General features: G+C 43.0%; 1 protein-coding gene across 3 annotated transcripts in view; it reads right to left on the bottom strand.

Moving 5' to 3' along the window:
- Positions 1-14,064, bottom strand: part of frmd4ba (FERM domain containing 4Ba) — a 39,910-nt gene that overhangs the window by 17,779 nt on the left and 8,067 nt on the right. For 2 of the 3 annotated variants that reach the window (XM_019879470.1, XM_019879469.1), the window contains exons 2-7: positions 3,576-3,641; positions 3,189-3,283; positions 2,986-3,078; positions 2,721-2,805; positions 2,009-2,065; positions 1,686-1,708 (exon numbers count right to left, since the gene is read on the bottom strand). In XM_019879470.1, coding sequence (XP_019735029.1) covers positions 1,686-1,708; positions 2,009-2,065; positions 2,721-2,805; positions 2,986-3,078; positions 3,189-3,283; positions 3,576-3,641 — 419 coding nt within the window. Of the gene's footprint in view, positions 1-1,685; positions 1,709-2,008; positions 2,066-2,720; positions 2,806-2,985; positions 3,079-3,188; positions 3,284-3,575; positions 3,642-5,284; positions 5,478-14,064 lie in introns of those variants that run through there. The other variant, XM_019879468.1, reaches the window with a different exon arrangement.

The raw sequence follows: 14,064 nt of genomic DNA, 5'->3' as shown, positions 1-14,064 counted from the left end.
GCCACTGAAGCCAAACAACAACAAAAACAAAGTGGTAAGGCGAGGTGAAGGCCGACTCACCAATAGTTGCTTTTGCGTTCCGTTTGATCTAAAAATAACAGCACGGACCGTTTGCAACCAAGTACCAAAACTCATTTGAATGCAATCAACCTGATGGAGCATTCATTCAACTCTCAGCAGGGGGGGTTGGCCCGCTCTGCCACAATTCGACTGAGGCCGTCTACCATTGGACAGTGGACTTGTCTCATCCCTTTTGGAGGAGGTTTGCGGCTAATCTCGCCGCTACAGGGCTCTTTGCTGATACAGCGTCGAGGAGGCCCGTTTCGACTTAAGGGATTTGCTGAGCCTCGTCATGAAAAGCAACACAAAACAAAGGGGTTCATTAACAGCGAAGAGGAATACCGGCGTGCGACAGGGAGGGATGAACCTTGTTTTTTAATTCGACGTCCTGCTGAGACAACTTTGGTCTCATCATGTTCTTACCTGTATTAGAGAAGAGCATCGTGGTGGTAGTTACAGTGCACCAACAGATGTCGCAAAGGTTTGATGTATAAGGATAAGAATTGTACTATGGTGAAAAAAAAACCCAAATCAGGAGACAGTGTATTGCAATGTGCAATCACCCACGCCTTATTTCTTACAGAACACAGCTATTTGTGTGACCGACAACGACAGGGGCCATTTTAGAGGCAAATCATTTGGACAATACACGAGTTGTGCGGATCAGCCACACACTGCTGAGCAGTATTTACCCGTCACAGCCAATGAATGCCTTCCACCATTGCTATGCCGGGCAAAATAAAACAACATACCTTATCAGCAGGTCAAGCCTCTGAGGCCTACTAAGCTTATCTCCACTGGCGGACAGATTATGGAGGGAGGCAATCCCGAAACGGTCTCTCTCCCTCTCATATCCAAGCACATGTGAATACGCATCTCTAGACACAGCAAGAGTTACAATATTGTGCGATTGCAACACATGCACTTCTGCATTTAGACAATACAAATCCTTTTAGATTCATATGGATACTCGAAGGCCAATTCTATGCCACAAAACTAACTCAAGGGAATCATTAACTAGGGGAAGTATCAAGCTGATCCAAGCTGGTTGAACATTATCTACTGTAAAAGAGTCATTACACCGTGACCAATCAAAAGTAAGACACATTTGGGTGTACACTTACTCGCCAACTATTGTGTGCTGTACTATCCAATGTAACTTTGTTGATACAGTGTATGTAACTGACCCAGACACTTGGTATAGGTAAATAGGGAAATAATACACACACACACACACACACACACACACACACACACACACACACACACACACACACACACACACACACACACAAAAGAAGTATCCCACATTGTTTCATTTACATATTTGCTTATTTTTGTGGTTCTAATGTAGCTCCGCATCAAATTATGCAAAGTAATACGTATTTTGTAATATGTTACATAAGTGCATTATCATCTTTCGATTATCGATACTTTTGTATTTGCTCTCCATGATATAAGTGCACCTTAATGTGTACCGTGAGAGTCGATTGATGTACCAGGTTTACAAATGTCCAATGTTTGTTGTTGTACAAAACGCTGCATTTGTAGAATTCTCGTACACATAGAAACTCATCCCGCGTGCCTTTACAGAGGTATTTGACTGAAGTATAAAATGGTCTTACCATGTGTAATCACCGTTGACCTCCTAAAAAAACAAACGATGAAAAAAACAATCGAGTAAGTAACAGCATTATAACAAACGCCTGCGCTTATTCAAGGCAGATGGTGGCTACTCCGTTTCCAAACACTAGTTAGCTTGATTTTAATTGGACAAATATGTGAGATGTTGTTTTTTCCAATGTAGTGTGCAGTACTTTAAATGGATAACAACAGTGCTAGTGTTTTTGCAACATAAATTAGTGACAAATTTCAAATGTCGCTCGGGCCGCCTTGCACACTGTTAGTTGAAACTCAAGGTTCAGTCGAAGCAGCGGTTCTTCCTTACCTGTAATGCAAATGCGGCTAACTTGAAAACGTGCTCGCTCTCCACTTCGATGCCCTCCTGTTTTATTGTTGAAGAAACGATGGTTAGTGGCGAACGAGTTCGTTTCTACACGCGACCGCAAAGTGCAGTTGAGCCAAACACTCGCTTTAACGGTACCTCGGTCCTCTGGCTACCGACTGAACCACTAATCACACAGATACAATAGTATACTTAAAACTGTCCATGTGCAGGTATTAAAGGTTGATTTGCCTACACGTCACGCGGTGGTTTTTATTGATAAAGTTAACACATTCGGGTGCATGTTAATTGTAGTTTGGCGGGTAGCGCGAAGACTGAACACCCTCGGCGAAATGGTACAGTCCGAGCAGGTTCAACAGTCTCCGTCTCCCTTAGCGACCAGTATACTCCCCCACCCCAATGGAGTACAAAGTTTGACCGTTTGTTGCATTCAAGTACCCCTCGGATTTATTTAGACTACTCCTCCTTCGTTAAATAATACTCAAAACGCGGGAGAAATTCAGCAAATTTAACTCGATGTATTCTGCGTTGTTATTCTTTTGTAAAGTTAAATCACACACATTAAACATAGAAAGTATTCCTTTACATACTTTAAAGCGTTAGTTGGTTTTAATCTTTATCAGACGGTAAACACATACGCACAGTCTAAAGGTACAATAGAATATTTTCTTCACATGCAACTCGTAACACTTACATTAAACACCAAAGATTTTGCATTCAGGAAGAACAGCTCCACAGTGGTGTTTTCTTTTAAAAAGGTGATCTTCTCAATGTAAAATCTGTGAAGAGATTCTTTGGCGTTATGTCAAGTGTCATGCGAAGTTATCATTTCCACGCATTCCATGCAACTTGAGCGGTTGACACAGTTACTTGACTGCCACCTGCTGGTCAACATCCGTCTTCACTTAGGGGTGCTGTCAACATGCCATAAAAAGGGTCAACAAAAATAGCCTGCTCACCTCACAAAGAATTTGATTTCCAGTGTATCTGAAGTCTTAGAGAAGTCATGATCAAGGACTTTTCGATCAAGCTGAAGCCAGTTGTTCTGGCCACTAAAGGTGATTCAGAGAATAAATATCACATCAGGCACTTTTAAGCGAATAATTAAAAACCTGGATTGAAATAAAAAGAAAAACGTTAGTTTGTTCTACAATGTACTTACGTGTCATCGATGAAGCAAAGGCCAAAGTATTCCTTTTCCTTCAGGTTGAAATGGGATGCCACCAAATCTAGCAGGTCTCGAGATAAAAGCTTTGGCTTGTATTAAAAAAAAAGAAAAAAGAAAAAAAAAGACAAAGAAAAAATACTTGTCATCTTAGGTTATTATGTACTAATCTAGCAGGTCTCGAGATAAAAGCTTTGGCTTGTATAAAAAAAAAAGAAAAAAGAAAAAAAAGAAAAAGGAAAAATACTTGTCATCTTAGGTTATTATGTATTATAGCTGTCACGATTTAAGATGCTTCAATGTCATGATGTATAATTATCAGTGGCGTTGCTAGCAATTAGGGGATGTGGTTATTTTTTCTAAACAACAAAAACAGTTCTGTACCTGGACCAGCAGCTCCAGCTTTCGACCGTCAAGTAGGTGTACCTGGCACTGACGCCCCTCAGTCATCTGAAGGAAGAAAGAAAACATGAGACAGGGCAAGGTTTTGCAATTTGATGCCTTCATTGCAAAACAAGTCTCCAGCACCACCCATAGCCACGAACAGTACAAAACGCCATGCTTCCACTTACAGCTGGGAGGGAAATAGCTGTTTTGTCTTTTTCTGAGAATGAACAGTAATTCACTTCAATGTCATGTTTGCCTTTGTTGTGAATGAATAGGTAACTTGAGCCACTGGGCACCCTCACACCAGCAAAACAAGATAAGTAATGCAATATCGACCATATTAATTTGAGTGCTTCAACGATGGGCCCAAACCACAACACGATAAATGTGTCATTTTAACAAAGAGTAACTTTTACCCATATGGTTCTGCACACTCGATTGTCATACTTCTACATACTCTGTACTTCCTCTGTATCCGCACCGGCACATGAACCATCATGTGCTCCTCTTTAAGAAAACCAGAGGAAGATGGCTTCCTCTCCCAAAGTTTAACGAAAGTAACGTGCTGTATTGTTCAAGATGAATTGTTTCAAGATGAAATCTGTTGCAGCCAGCAAAACTGGTCTGCAATCCAAGGTAAATCCAGTTGTACTGGGAGGGAAAATACAGTTCTGAGCTCACGATAAACTTTATCGACAGCATATCACACTTGCATGCTCTGTTTAGGATAGACAATACTGTAATATCGGAAATATATAACACGAATGCTGGCCAGTGTGAAGCATCTTAAACAATGAGTGATACCGGAATAAAAGCAACTACCCTAACATCTGAATTTGGAAAACACAGCGAATTGTATAAATGGGACATTAGTACCCCCCAGTGGTCGTTGATAATATTGCAACTGTGCGGGCCAGGTCACTTTTCCACACACTATTGCAATTCTATCTGCTTTCAGTAGCTACAAGGATAAGAAATGTTCTTGTTAGGAAAAATAATCAAAGTTGATGACAACAATTAGTGTGTACATGACAACAAAAGCAAGTATTTTTATGTGGCTTGTATTTGTGTAAAAACAAAAGAAAAAGCAACAAAGTGCACCTGCCTAGCTGTTTTTCTTTAAACCTTGACATGAATCTCCCCAACACATTTAATACGCCTATTTCCTCTCGATGCTTAATTTAGAAATTAGACATTGAATGATACTAACGGAGTCTTTACAAGTCAAAATGAGAAGTTACGTGACCTATGTTAGAGTTCCATTATCACAATTACAGTCCTTGTTTTGCTTCATCGTCTTGCTGAGGTGCTGAAAAGATGCTGAGGAGCGGACCTGAACAAAAGCCAAGTCTCCAGTGAACAACAACAATAACAACAACAACAACAACCGCTTGTGCCAAGGAGTTCAGAAAGTTCAGCCTTATCGTCAGTGTGGTTCAGGATCCTCGTTTAATTCCCTTTTCTGAGGATCCCGTTACACCGACTTCACCGGGACCATCGTGCAGCCGTGAAGAGTGTTTTTATTGTACCACTTTATGGGTTTTGCCTCAGCAAAAAAGTAAAAAAAACTACTGTAAGTCTACGGACGCGACTCACGGCACAAAGAGCCCGGTGCATTACAAGGAAACTGGATCGGCAAACAATGGCAGCATGGCAGACTTGATGACACAGATGAATATCAGCCATGAGCCAAGAAGCCGCCATACCTGGGAGCCACGTGCAATCCTAAAGCGGGCCCCAAGGAGGTGTTGGCACGGCAACAGCGCACGGTCGTACCACCTCCGCAAGGTCTCGTGCGCCACGCTCCAAACAAGCTGGCTGCTCGATGCCAGCAGGTCCTCCATTCCTCGAATCGCGCGCGCAGGCTTGACCTCGCACCTTTAACCAATTTCTACGCGTGATGCTCACACCTCACCCAAACACGCGGGAGAAACGATGTCCTGCCGTTCGCTCGACTCAAACGAGCTGTAATGTGATAAAAGCTACCATTCGGAGGCACAAACACACATTGTGTACTGTGGCGGCCCGGTTGATGTCATGTCGCTGAGAGTCATCGACTCGGAGAGCAGTCCGTATCAGGCGACGGTCTGAAGCACGGACTGCAGAATTTCACAACAGCGAAGTGCTTTATGCAGAGTGCCTCCATTCATACGGCTTCAATAATTACTTATGATCATCGTAACACTAGCTCTCATTTTTGACACTTGAATTCAAATCATTTGACGTCAACGTCTGTGTCCAAATCTACAGGCTGAGTCCGTGCGCAGGCCGCATTTGCGCCGCCACCTCCAATCGCGCCTGGTTTCCAAATTCTATAGCAAGACAAGACCTTTTTCTGCCTTCAGAGGCTCCTCCTCATATGGCTCACATGGCGAATTGTGGGCTTAATGTGAATTGGGGCACCTTGTGCGGCCGCGCCGCGCCGGAAATGACGTCATGCGGCCGAGGACCCGGCCTGTCAATCGGGACGCAGCCAAGGACCGCATGACGTCTGAAGCCCTCAGGGAAACCTTAATTTGCTGGAAGTTGAGTTTTGTCTTCTGGAAGTGAAAATTCTTTACCTTCAAAAAGCCTTGAGTTACTTGTCACAAAGGAAAAAAAAACAGAAACAAAGTTCAAGTTGATTATGAAATGGGAATATTAAAAAAAAAAGGAAAAAAAAATGAACTTGGGAAAAGTTGCTTACGAATACCAAAGACTTTTGCACAAGATCTTGAATTACAAGATTGACTCCCTTCTCATATTGTGTTGTTTAGTCAGGACGTTTTAATGTCACCAAAAAAGTGAACCGCGGGCTTTGAGTTTGTCTCGGATGTGGGAGCAATTTCCTGAGGCGTTCAGACATCGCCGCCCAGAACATTCTGCAGGCGCGTTCAAAATAAGCGGCTGAGTTTGGAGCAGCGAGGGTTGCAAGAAGTGACACGGCACATTTGAAAGCCGAATGGTTTCCATGTTAAACGTTGGCACGTGAACATCTGTGAACAACAACAACATGACAACAATACCACATTGTCTATTTTGCGTGACCAGATTTCCAAAAGCACAAGTGTTTACAGAACAAACGCAAGTGTCTGCAAACCAGATCACCGTGACCTTACTCGACATCCATTTATGTATTTCATGATTTCTTTGGCCCAATGACTGCAAATGCGAGATCAACTATTTTCTTTTGTGGTCAGTTTCCGGTTGCGTGTTTTGCTGCCACATTATTCAAAAGACAGAGACAAAGCAGCGCAAACGATGCCCCGTCATGCTGCTAAGTGACTCAGGATATGCAGTTTGTTTTCGCGCGCTCTGCGTGTGCAAATTGCCTCCCAAGGTACACTGTGAAAAATATCATTTAGGCACATTCAAGCATTAAATTGGCTGCGCTGAGCATACGGTTAAGTCATATTCGAATTTTAAAGGGGACAATGAGAAAAAATAAATAAGAGAAGCAATTTTGAAGAAAAAAATGGCCGCCGTCTTCGTGAGAAAGGTACATTCAGAGATCAGGAGTGCTGAAACCAAAAAACCCAATGCCCCCCCCGACCCCCCATCTCTAGCCTGGCACTCCCGACGGCAAATGCGATGACTTAATGCCATTTGATGTCACTCTTGGAAGCAGTCCTCGATGCCACTCATGTGCTGCACACTGCGTACAAGAAGCAGACGATTAAAAGGTCCGTTGTTTTCGAGCTGTTGCTTTCGTTGTGCGCAGAATCACCAGTACCAATCGCTGGGGAGGGGCAGTGGCAGGACTGCAATTCCCTGTTAGGAACACCTGCTGCGGAATGTAGCTCCCCACTACAGTTTGAGAAAGAAAAGGGCCACTGCATGAATTGGTGAATAATGAGGTCAAAATGGGCGTTTTCGACTTACTGTGCATGTGGGTGTTCACTCTTAGTTCGTCCTTGTGCCCTTTTTTTTTCACTTGGGAGATCTGGACATGCGAGCTGCTCCCAATGGACTCGCCGGAACAAACTTCAATAAAGGATCTCCATCCGTTGAGAACACGAGCTGGGTCATTCCAGTTCCCCAAGCTCATCTCCACATCGGATGGCAATCAGCATGGAGAGTAAGTGGCAAATGAATTGTTCCAAAAGAGGGCAAAGGTCTGAGGGAGCGAGGCGCGGCGTGAATGCAGCGTCGAAACAGCTGTCATCCGCAGGAGCCCGCAGCTGACAATCTGCAGAACAGACAGAGACTCCAGCTGACGGGCTGAATGCAAGACATGTGCTGAATGCCTGACGCAGTCACGCAAACGCACGCATGCAAAACGGGGAACGTGCCGAAAACACGACCTTGTTTGCACCCTTTCACCAAGAACTGGTGAAAGGCAGGAGAAGCCTTCATCTATGTTTAAAAAAAAAAAAAAATCATCCACAAATCCCGGAACCATATAAACGGCACGGAACATTTGTTGCAGATGTATACACTCTGGCTTTGGGGAAATGGCTGCCACTGAGAGGAGATCAAAGAAGAAAGACAGATCCATAGTGTGAGTCTCGCCCAGATGCTTTCAGGTCAAATAAGGGAAACAATCTCAGCCCAGCAGGAAAGCATGCTCCAAAACTTGGGACCCTCGGGACTCAGAGAGACTGAAAATTTGCATTTTTTTTTCCCAAAGGCGCAAAATAATAATCTCTTGTGTGATCGGTTCTATACATCATATCCCAAAGATAGGGGAAATGCAACCAATTGAGTCCAAATGACACAAGCAGAAATCAGTCCACATGATTTCTGGATGACAACTTTGACCATCGTTTCCTTCAGCCTAAACACATCGCGACCCACACTAAAAATACCATCCGGAGTCAGACTGCCGTGGGCTTTCCTTGCTACTGAAATATGTACAAATGGTAATCATTTTCATGGCAATATGAACAAATACAGACCATGTGTTTCATTTTTGTCAAGAGTGGAAATAAAGCCCAAGGGCGGGTCATCTGGAATTCCCTTCCTTAGAAGCTTCCTTACCAGTGGAGTTGGAAAAAATAGATCCAGTGGTGAGACTGATTTACTGGATGCTCCTGGCATATACAGAACAGAACACATCCATTCGAGCCGCTATTTGCCTCAGACACCGTCCGGCCGCACAAAGTGCTTTCATGCAGACTCTTTCGATTTCAGTGAGCTTTCGTTGGTTTGCAATTTTGAAGACGCATGAGGAATTTCATAGAGAATTCATTTGACTCTACTCTTATTTGAGTTGGCACACCGGGCTCCACTGAGAAGTCAGAAGTGAATCAAGAGCAAAATTCCACTCGAAAATCACATTTTCTGTTTGCGAACGCAAATTAATGGCGTTTCAATGCAAATGGAGCTCACTTCTTTATTCTGGCCAAATGTGTAAAAATAACATATCCACATGGGGAATTGCCCGTAGTATTGCTGTGGGATACAATACTGTCGGACATTTTGACTTTTGGCCTTGAAGCAGCAAATTGCTGCTTATGTACGGCAGTCCTTCTCAAATAGTGAGGCAGGCCCTCCTGGATGCGGAGCCATGCCAGGTGGGTGCATGTGAACCCAAGGAACATGCTGCCTTTTTTTTTTTTTTTGCCATACTAGAATAGTGTACTTGCACATTCACGACAGTAGGTGGCAGTGGCGTACTTATTGTCAGTGTGCAGAGGGAGTAGCCTAACCCACAACCTGAAAACAGTGAAGCAGATGTGCGACCCAGTCGGCCTCCGTGGCACCCAATGTCTAATCATCGTAATTAGTAAAGCGAGCAGATGCTCCTCGCCTTTCACTTTGCGACCTAAACTGTTTGAAACAAACAGCTGCGGAGGCTCACTGGGCCCGACCACACAAGTTTCAGATTATGATCCAGACAGTCGCTGTGTGGAAAAATGCCACAGCTCTTGGACGACAAGTGGAAAAAAAATGGTTTGGGGTTGAATGTCCTGAGGGAGTGTGGAAAAATGTCAAATTGTCGTGAGCGATAATTAATGAGGGGTTTGTTTGTGATATTATATTTGCCAATTACGCGAACAAAGGCCTGCTAAGTCCCTCGAGCAATTCGAAAAAAAGAGCGCAACAGAGCCACTGTTGGCTCACTGTGCACCTAACGTGATGTTTCAAGGTTTTTAGGGACCACAAATAAAACAATGAGAGAGATGCACAAAATGATAAATGTTTTTCATAGTTCGGGAATTGATAATGTCATGCAAATTTCTCAGTTGTGCTTATTTGTCTCCCTCCACCCTGAAGCGTGACATTGCTGCCTTTTTCATGTCTACACCTGCATGACAAATTTTATGTCAGATTTGAACACAGCCTGTGAACTTACTTTCCTGATTTAGAACAATTTGAACTTTGACACTGACAAGATGTCCACGTTGTGCTTACGGTGGGTTTTGTTTCTCACTGCAAAAAGTTGCTACAAAAACATTGACTTTGTGTGTGCGTGTGCGTGTCTTTTTGTTGTTGTTGACTCCCCTGCCTTCTGCAGCGCTTGGAGACCGACCGTCAATTCAAATCACTTATCCATATGAACGATGAAGCTGTCTCTTTGTTCAGGCGTATTATCAGAGGGGTTCTACTAATTACATTTCAGCCACACAGACCGTCGGTCATCTGGAGCGTTAAACTAATTACGCTGTGACAATCACAGCAGCGTGCGCTCAACGGTTACCCACAATGCAGCAAAACATGAAACCATAAACTAATAAAGCCGCTGTTACGTTTCCCGAACGTCACATTTAATGTGCAGATGTACAACGTAAAGTCTGTACTTGTCACTTGTTCAAAAAGAGAAGATGGCGTGACGATTAACCAATCAAAATAGCACGAGCGAGTAAGAACAGCAATTTTTTTTTTTTTTTGTGTGCACACAATGAGATTGAAATGGCAATTGAGGGCAATTGACAATTTTACCCATGCGACCTTTGACATGACATTTTTGTTCTTGTACTTTTCCCTTTCATAATTTCGCTGCTGTAATTTGGGAATTTCTCCACTGTGAGACAAATAAAAGTTTTCTTATCTTAAAATGCTCTAAGATCATTAAAACAACAAAGCAAGTGGTTTGCCCCGACTTACTACACAGTATCAATACAGCGTCAACACAGTTTTGTGTCATGTGTCAATGGACGCCTTAAGGTATCATCTACCCATCACCGATGATTCTTTATCACTCACCGACAAACAAGCTCCACCCAGCCAGCCATCAAATGACATCCATGCACAAATATCAAACACTGATGTCATCCAGACAAAAGCTGGGGGAAAAAAAAATCAGGGAAAGGTTGAGAGGCTAGACAGGAAACAACCGTGGACTGCCTGGAAGGAATTACGAGTGAGAAGACATCCTGCTTGTCTCTCCACCTTGCCTCCATCTCTTCTGGCACATAATGTGAGAAACAATCACAGGAGGCTTGAAGCTTTGAGCTGTATTGATCGCTATTAGACCGGCAGTGGAATACTTCACCAGTGTTGTTGTTTTTGTTTTTTCATAAGAAGAAGGTAATAATAGAAGCTCATCCCACCATTGCATTCCCTTTGCACCTGCGGGATGGGCTGAGACAGACGTAGAGTTTGAGTGGGTGGATAGACGTGCCCGCCTCCGCTTCTGTAGCTCGCAAACCTCTCAGGCAAGTTCCGTGCGATTAGGTGCAGATGACAGAGGTGCACACCCACACATTGCTCCTTCTCCTTACACAAATATGCACCACACTGGGCACAGAATATCCAAAACAAATTTGCTGCTTGTCCACAAATGAATGGTCAAATACCATTTCGGGATCCAAGTGCTTTCAATCCACTGGACATTGGCACAAAGGAAAGAAGAAGAGCACTTCCCAAATCAAAGCAGAAATCACACGACAAACGGCTTCACAAGACCATGACTTCTGCTCAAGGCGACCGGCAATCGTCTCCAACATTGATGGCGATTAAACGTTCCGTTACGCACGAAAAAAGTACGTTACTGCGAGGAGGCTGACTCAATTCCTATTTTCTCACTTTCTTGAACTTGAAAGACATGCCATTATAAAAAAAAAAAAAAAGAAAAAGAAAGGTTTCGCAAAAAGCCAATGATCAAAAAGTGGAACACAAGCAGACCCGATGCTTGGATGCTGGCTCAAATGGTGGACTGGGGAATGCTGATCGTTTCACCCTTTATCGGTGTCAAAAATCAAAACAAAACTGGAGGCAGATTTTTTTTCGAAAACATTTTGTCGCACATTACACGAGTAGAGGTGCCGTGATTCATTGATTCATTGTCAAATTAATCCCAAACAATTTTTGATAGTCGATGCATCATTTTGTGCCATTGTTTCATTTGAAATTGTCCAAATCCTCAAAATTTCATTTTGTAGTAAATATTCTCCAATTTTTGAAGTCCTCCATAAAAGAGGACTGATCATCTTTGTGGTGGATCAAAATAAAACATTTTCTTTTATTCTGAAAAACAAACTTTTGCCTATTATCCGACAGTGACTGAATTTGAAATAATTGACCTTTGTGCATTTTCTACAATGTCAATATGAAATAATCTCCTGTTTCTTAATAAAGGGATGGGACTTCAAATATGTCTATGTATCCTTTTAAATCTGGTTCAGCGATTAATCGACAAAATAATTGACAGATTAATCTATGATTTGAAAAAAAAAGGCATTAGTTGCAGCCCTGCAAATGAGCTAATAAGTATATAGGAGAAGTAAATTAATGAGCTAATAAGTATATAGGAGAAGTAAATTAAGTCGTTATTTACCATCAAAGGGTCACGGCTCTCAGAAATCAAACCAAACCGCCACTAGAAAAGTCTCACAATTGTGTCCGAGTAAGATATTTGCCACATCCAAGTCAATGATGGTATTGAGTCATCGTCATGCGTGTTTGGTTGACTCTTTGTTGAACGCAGGATGTCCTGTCTGAGGGGACAAAGCAGACGTGATACGAGGAAGAGCTATCGCGTCTGCACTCTGCTGAAGGCACAGCAAATGAGGAACGGATTCCTGTTGACACAACTTTTGGTTGTCAATGACATCTCGACACTCGACAACCGACCTCCAGACTCACGTCTGCTTGTGAAGGCCTGAATTGATTTCTCCCGCTGAGCCGATTGATAAACACTGACCCCGGAGCACACGCGCCGGATCATAATAACAGTGCTCCGGAATGGGAATTGAGCTTCCAGCAACAAATTCGGTTTTCCAGTTCTCATGTTTTGCTCACAACATTGCTATATCACTCTTCATGAATGTAGATGGAAGTGCGTTTGTGAGCCGCGATGATTCGACATCTCCATTGGTTTTGTTCACTCATTCGCTGGCGTTAGTGATCGGGCCTGCCCGTTCGCCCATTTTGACTTCATCTCTCCGGATTTCAGTTAAAAAATGAAAGACACCTGTCAGGAGCAGAAGGACGAGAGCAGTTTTCTTGCTGATGCATTGAATTGCTCACACCCGTGTGACAACTGTATCACATAACCCAACTGACAAAGTCCCTCATCCAAGCGCGCGTTGAGTTGGTTGTACTCCACAAGTGTGGGAAAGAAAAGGAAAATGCTGACTTGGACGTAACAGGGAGGGATGCCAGTAATTGGGAACGCCGTTTGTCACACTGTCACGACGGCTATAATCTTGTTTACGCATCCACTGGCTGCACGCACTGTTGCTCAAAAGTTACGTTACAACTCGTGGCGTTACTCGTTAAGAGTATGTGCATCGCTGTCCTCCTGCTGATGCACACCCGAGACGGAGCCCGCGAACTGTGCCGAACGAACAAATTCGTGTTATCAAGCCCCCAGGGAACAATTCGTTGTTCCCGTGTTTTCTGTGCAATCCCAAATAGAAGCCGATGTCAACACGAAAGAGCAAAAAGTTAAGGGGGAAAAATTCAGTTCTGTCCGAAGTTAACAAGACAATCGTCAGCTGAGCTCTTCTTCAACAACACAGGAAACATCAACAGCTAACACATCACAAGCTAGAAAGAGGTTTTCGGCGGCGATGAAACAAAAGTGTTGGTGTGCATGTTTTTTTAATATAGACAGGAAGAGGTCGGGAAAATGAGAAAACAAATAAAAAGTGGGTTATACTACTGGGAAATCTTTTAGATGCCGGCCCCTATTGTCACCTTTCAGGAATATTCTGATTACTTAATCATGAGCATTTTGTTTTGTCAGGAGCATTTGTGTCTCAGCCAAAACAATAAACGCACTACCAGAAAGACGACAACATAATTATTTTGTTTCTGTATTTATATTTTTTAATGTCTTTTTCTTTCTTTGAATATTTTCAAGTGACACAATATTGAATCCTTATTTGTTTTTATTTCACTTTGGAATTGTTGTGATCTATTTAAATTGCTAATTTGACATTTGGTAACCTAATACAGTTGAATTTAATTGGCATTTTTCTTCTTGGGGTGGGGGGTCCACTCAACTGAAGAAGCTTTGATCTAGTTTAGCTAGCTCCATGTTTTTGTTTGTTTGTTTTTTGTAGTTTTTTTTGTCTGTGTGTGGGGGGGTTTTTTTTGGGGGGGGGGGGGGTTTTCG

Source organism: Hippocampus comes, unplaced genomic scaffold (genome assembly GCF_001891065.2).
Source record: "Hippocampus comes isolate QL1 unplaced genomic scaffold, H_comes_QL1_v1.1 scaffold44, whole genome shotgun sequence".
Taxonomy (NCBI): Eukaryota; Metazoa; Chordata; class Actinopteri; order Syngnathiformes; family Syngnathidae; genus Hippocampus; species Hippocampus comes.
The sequence above is the reverse complement of the archived record's forward strand: the minus strand, read 5'-3'. Positions and strand labels throughout refer to the sequence as shown.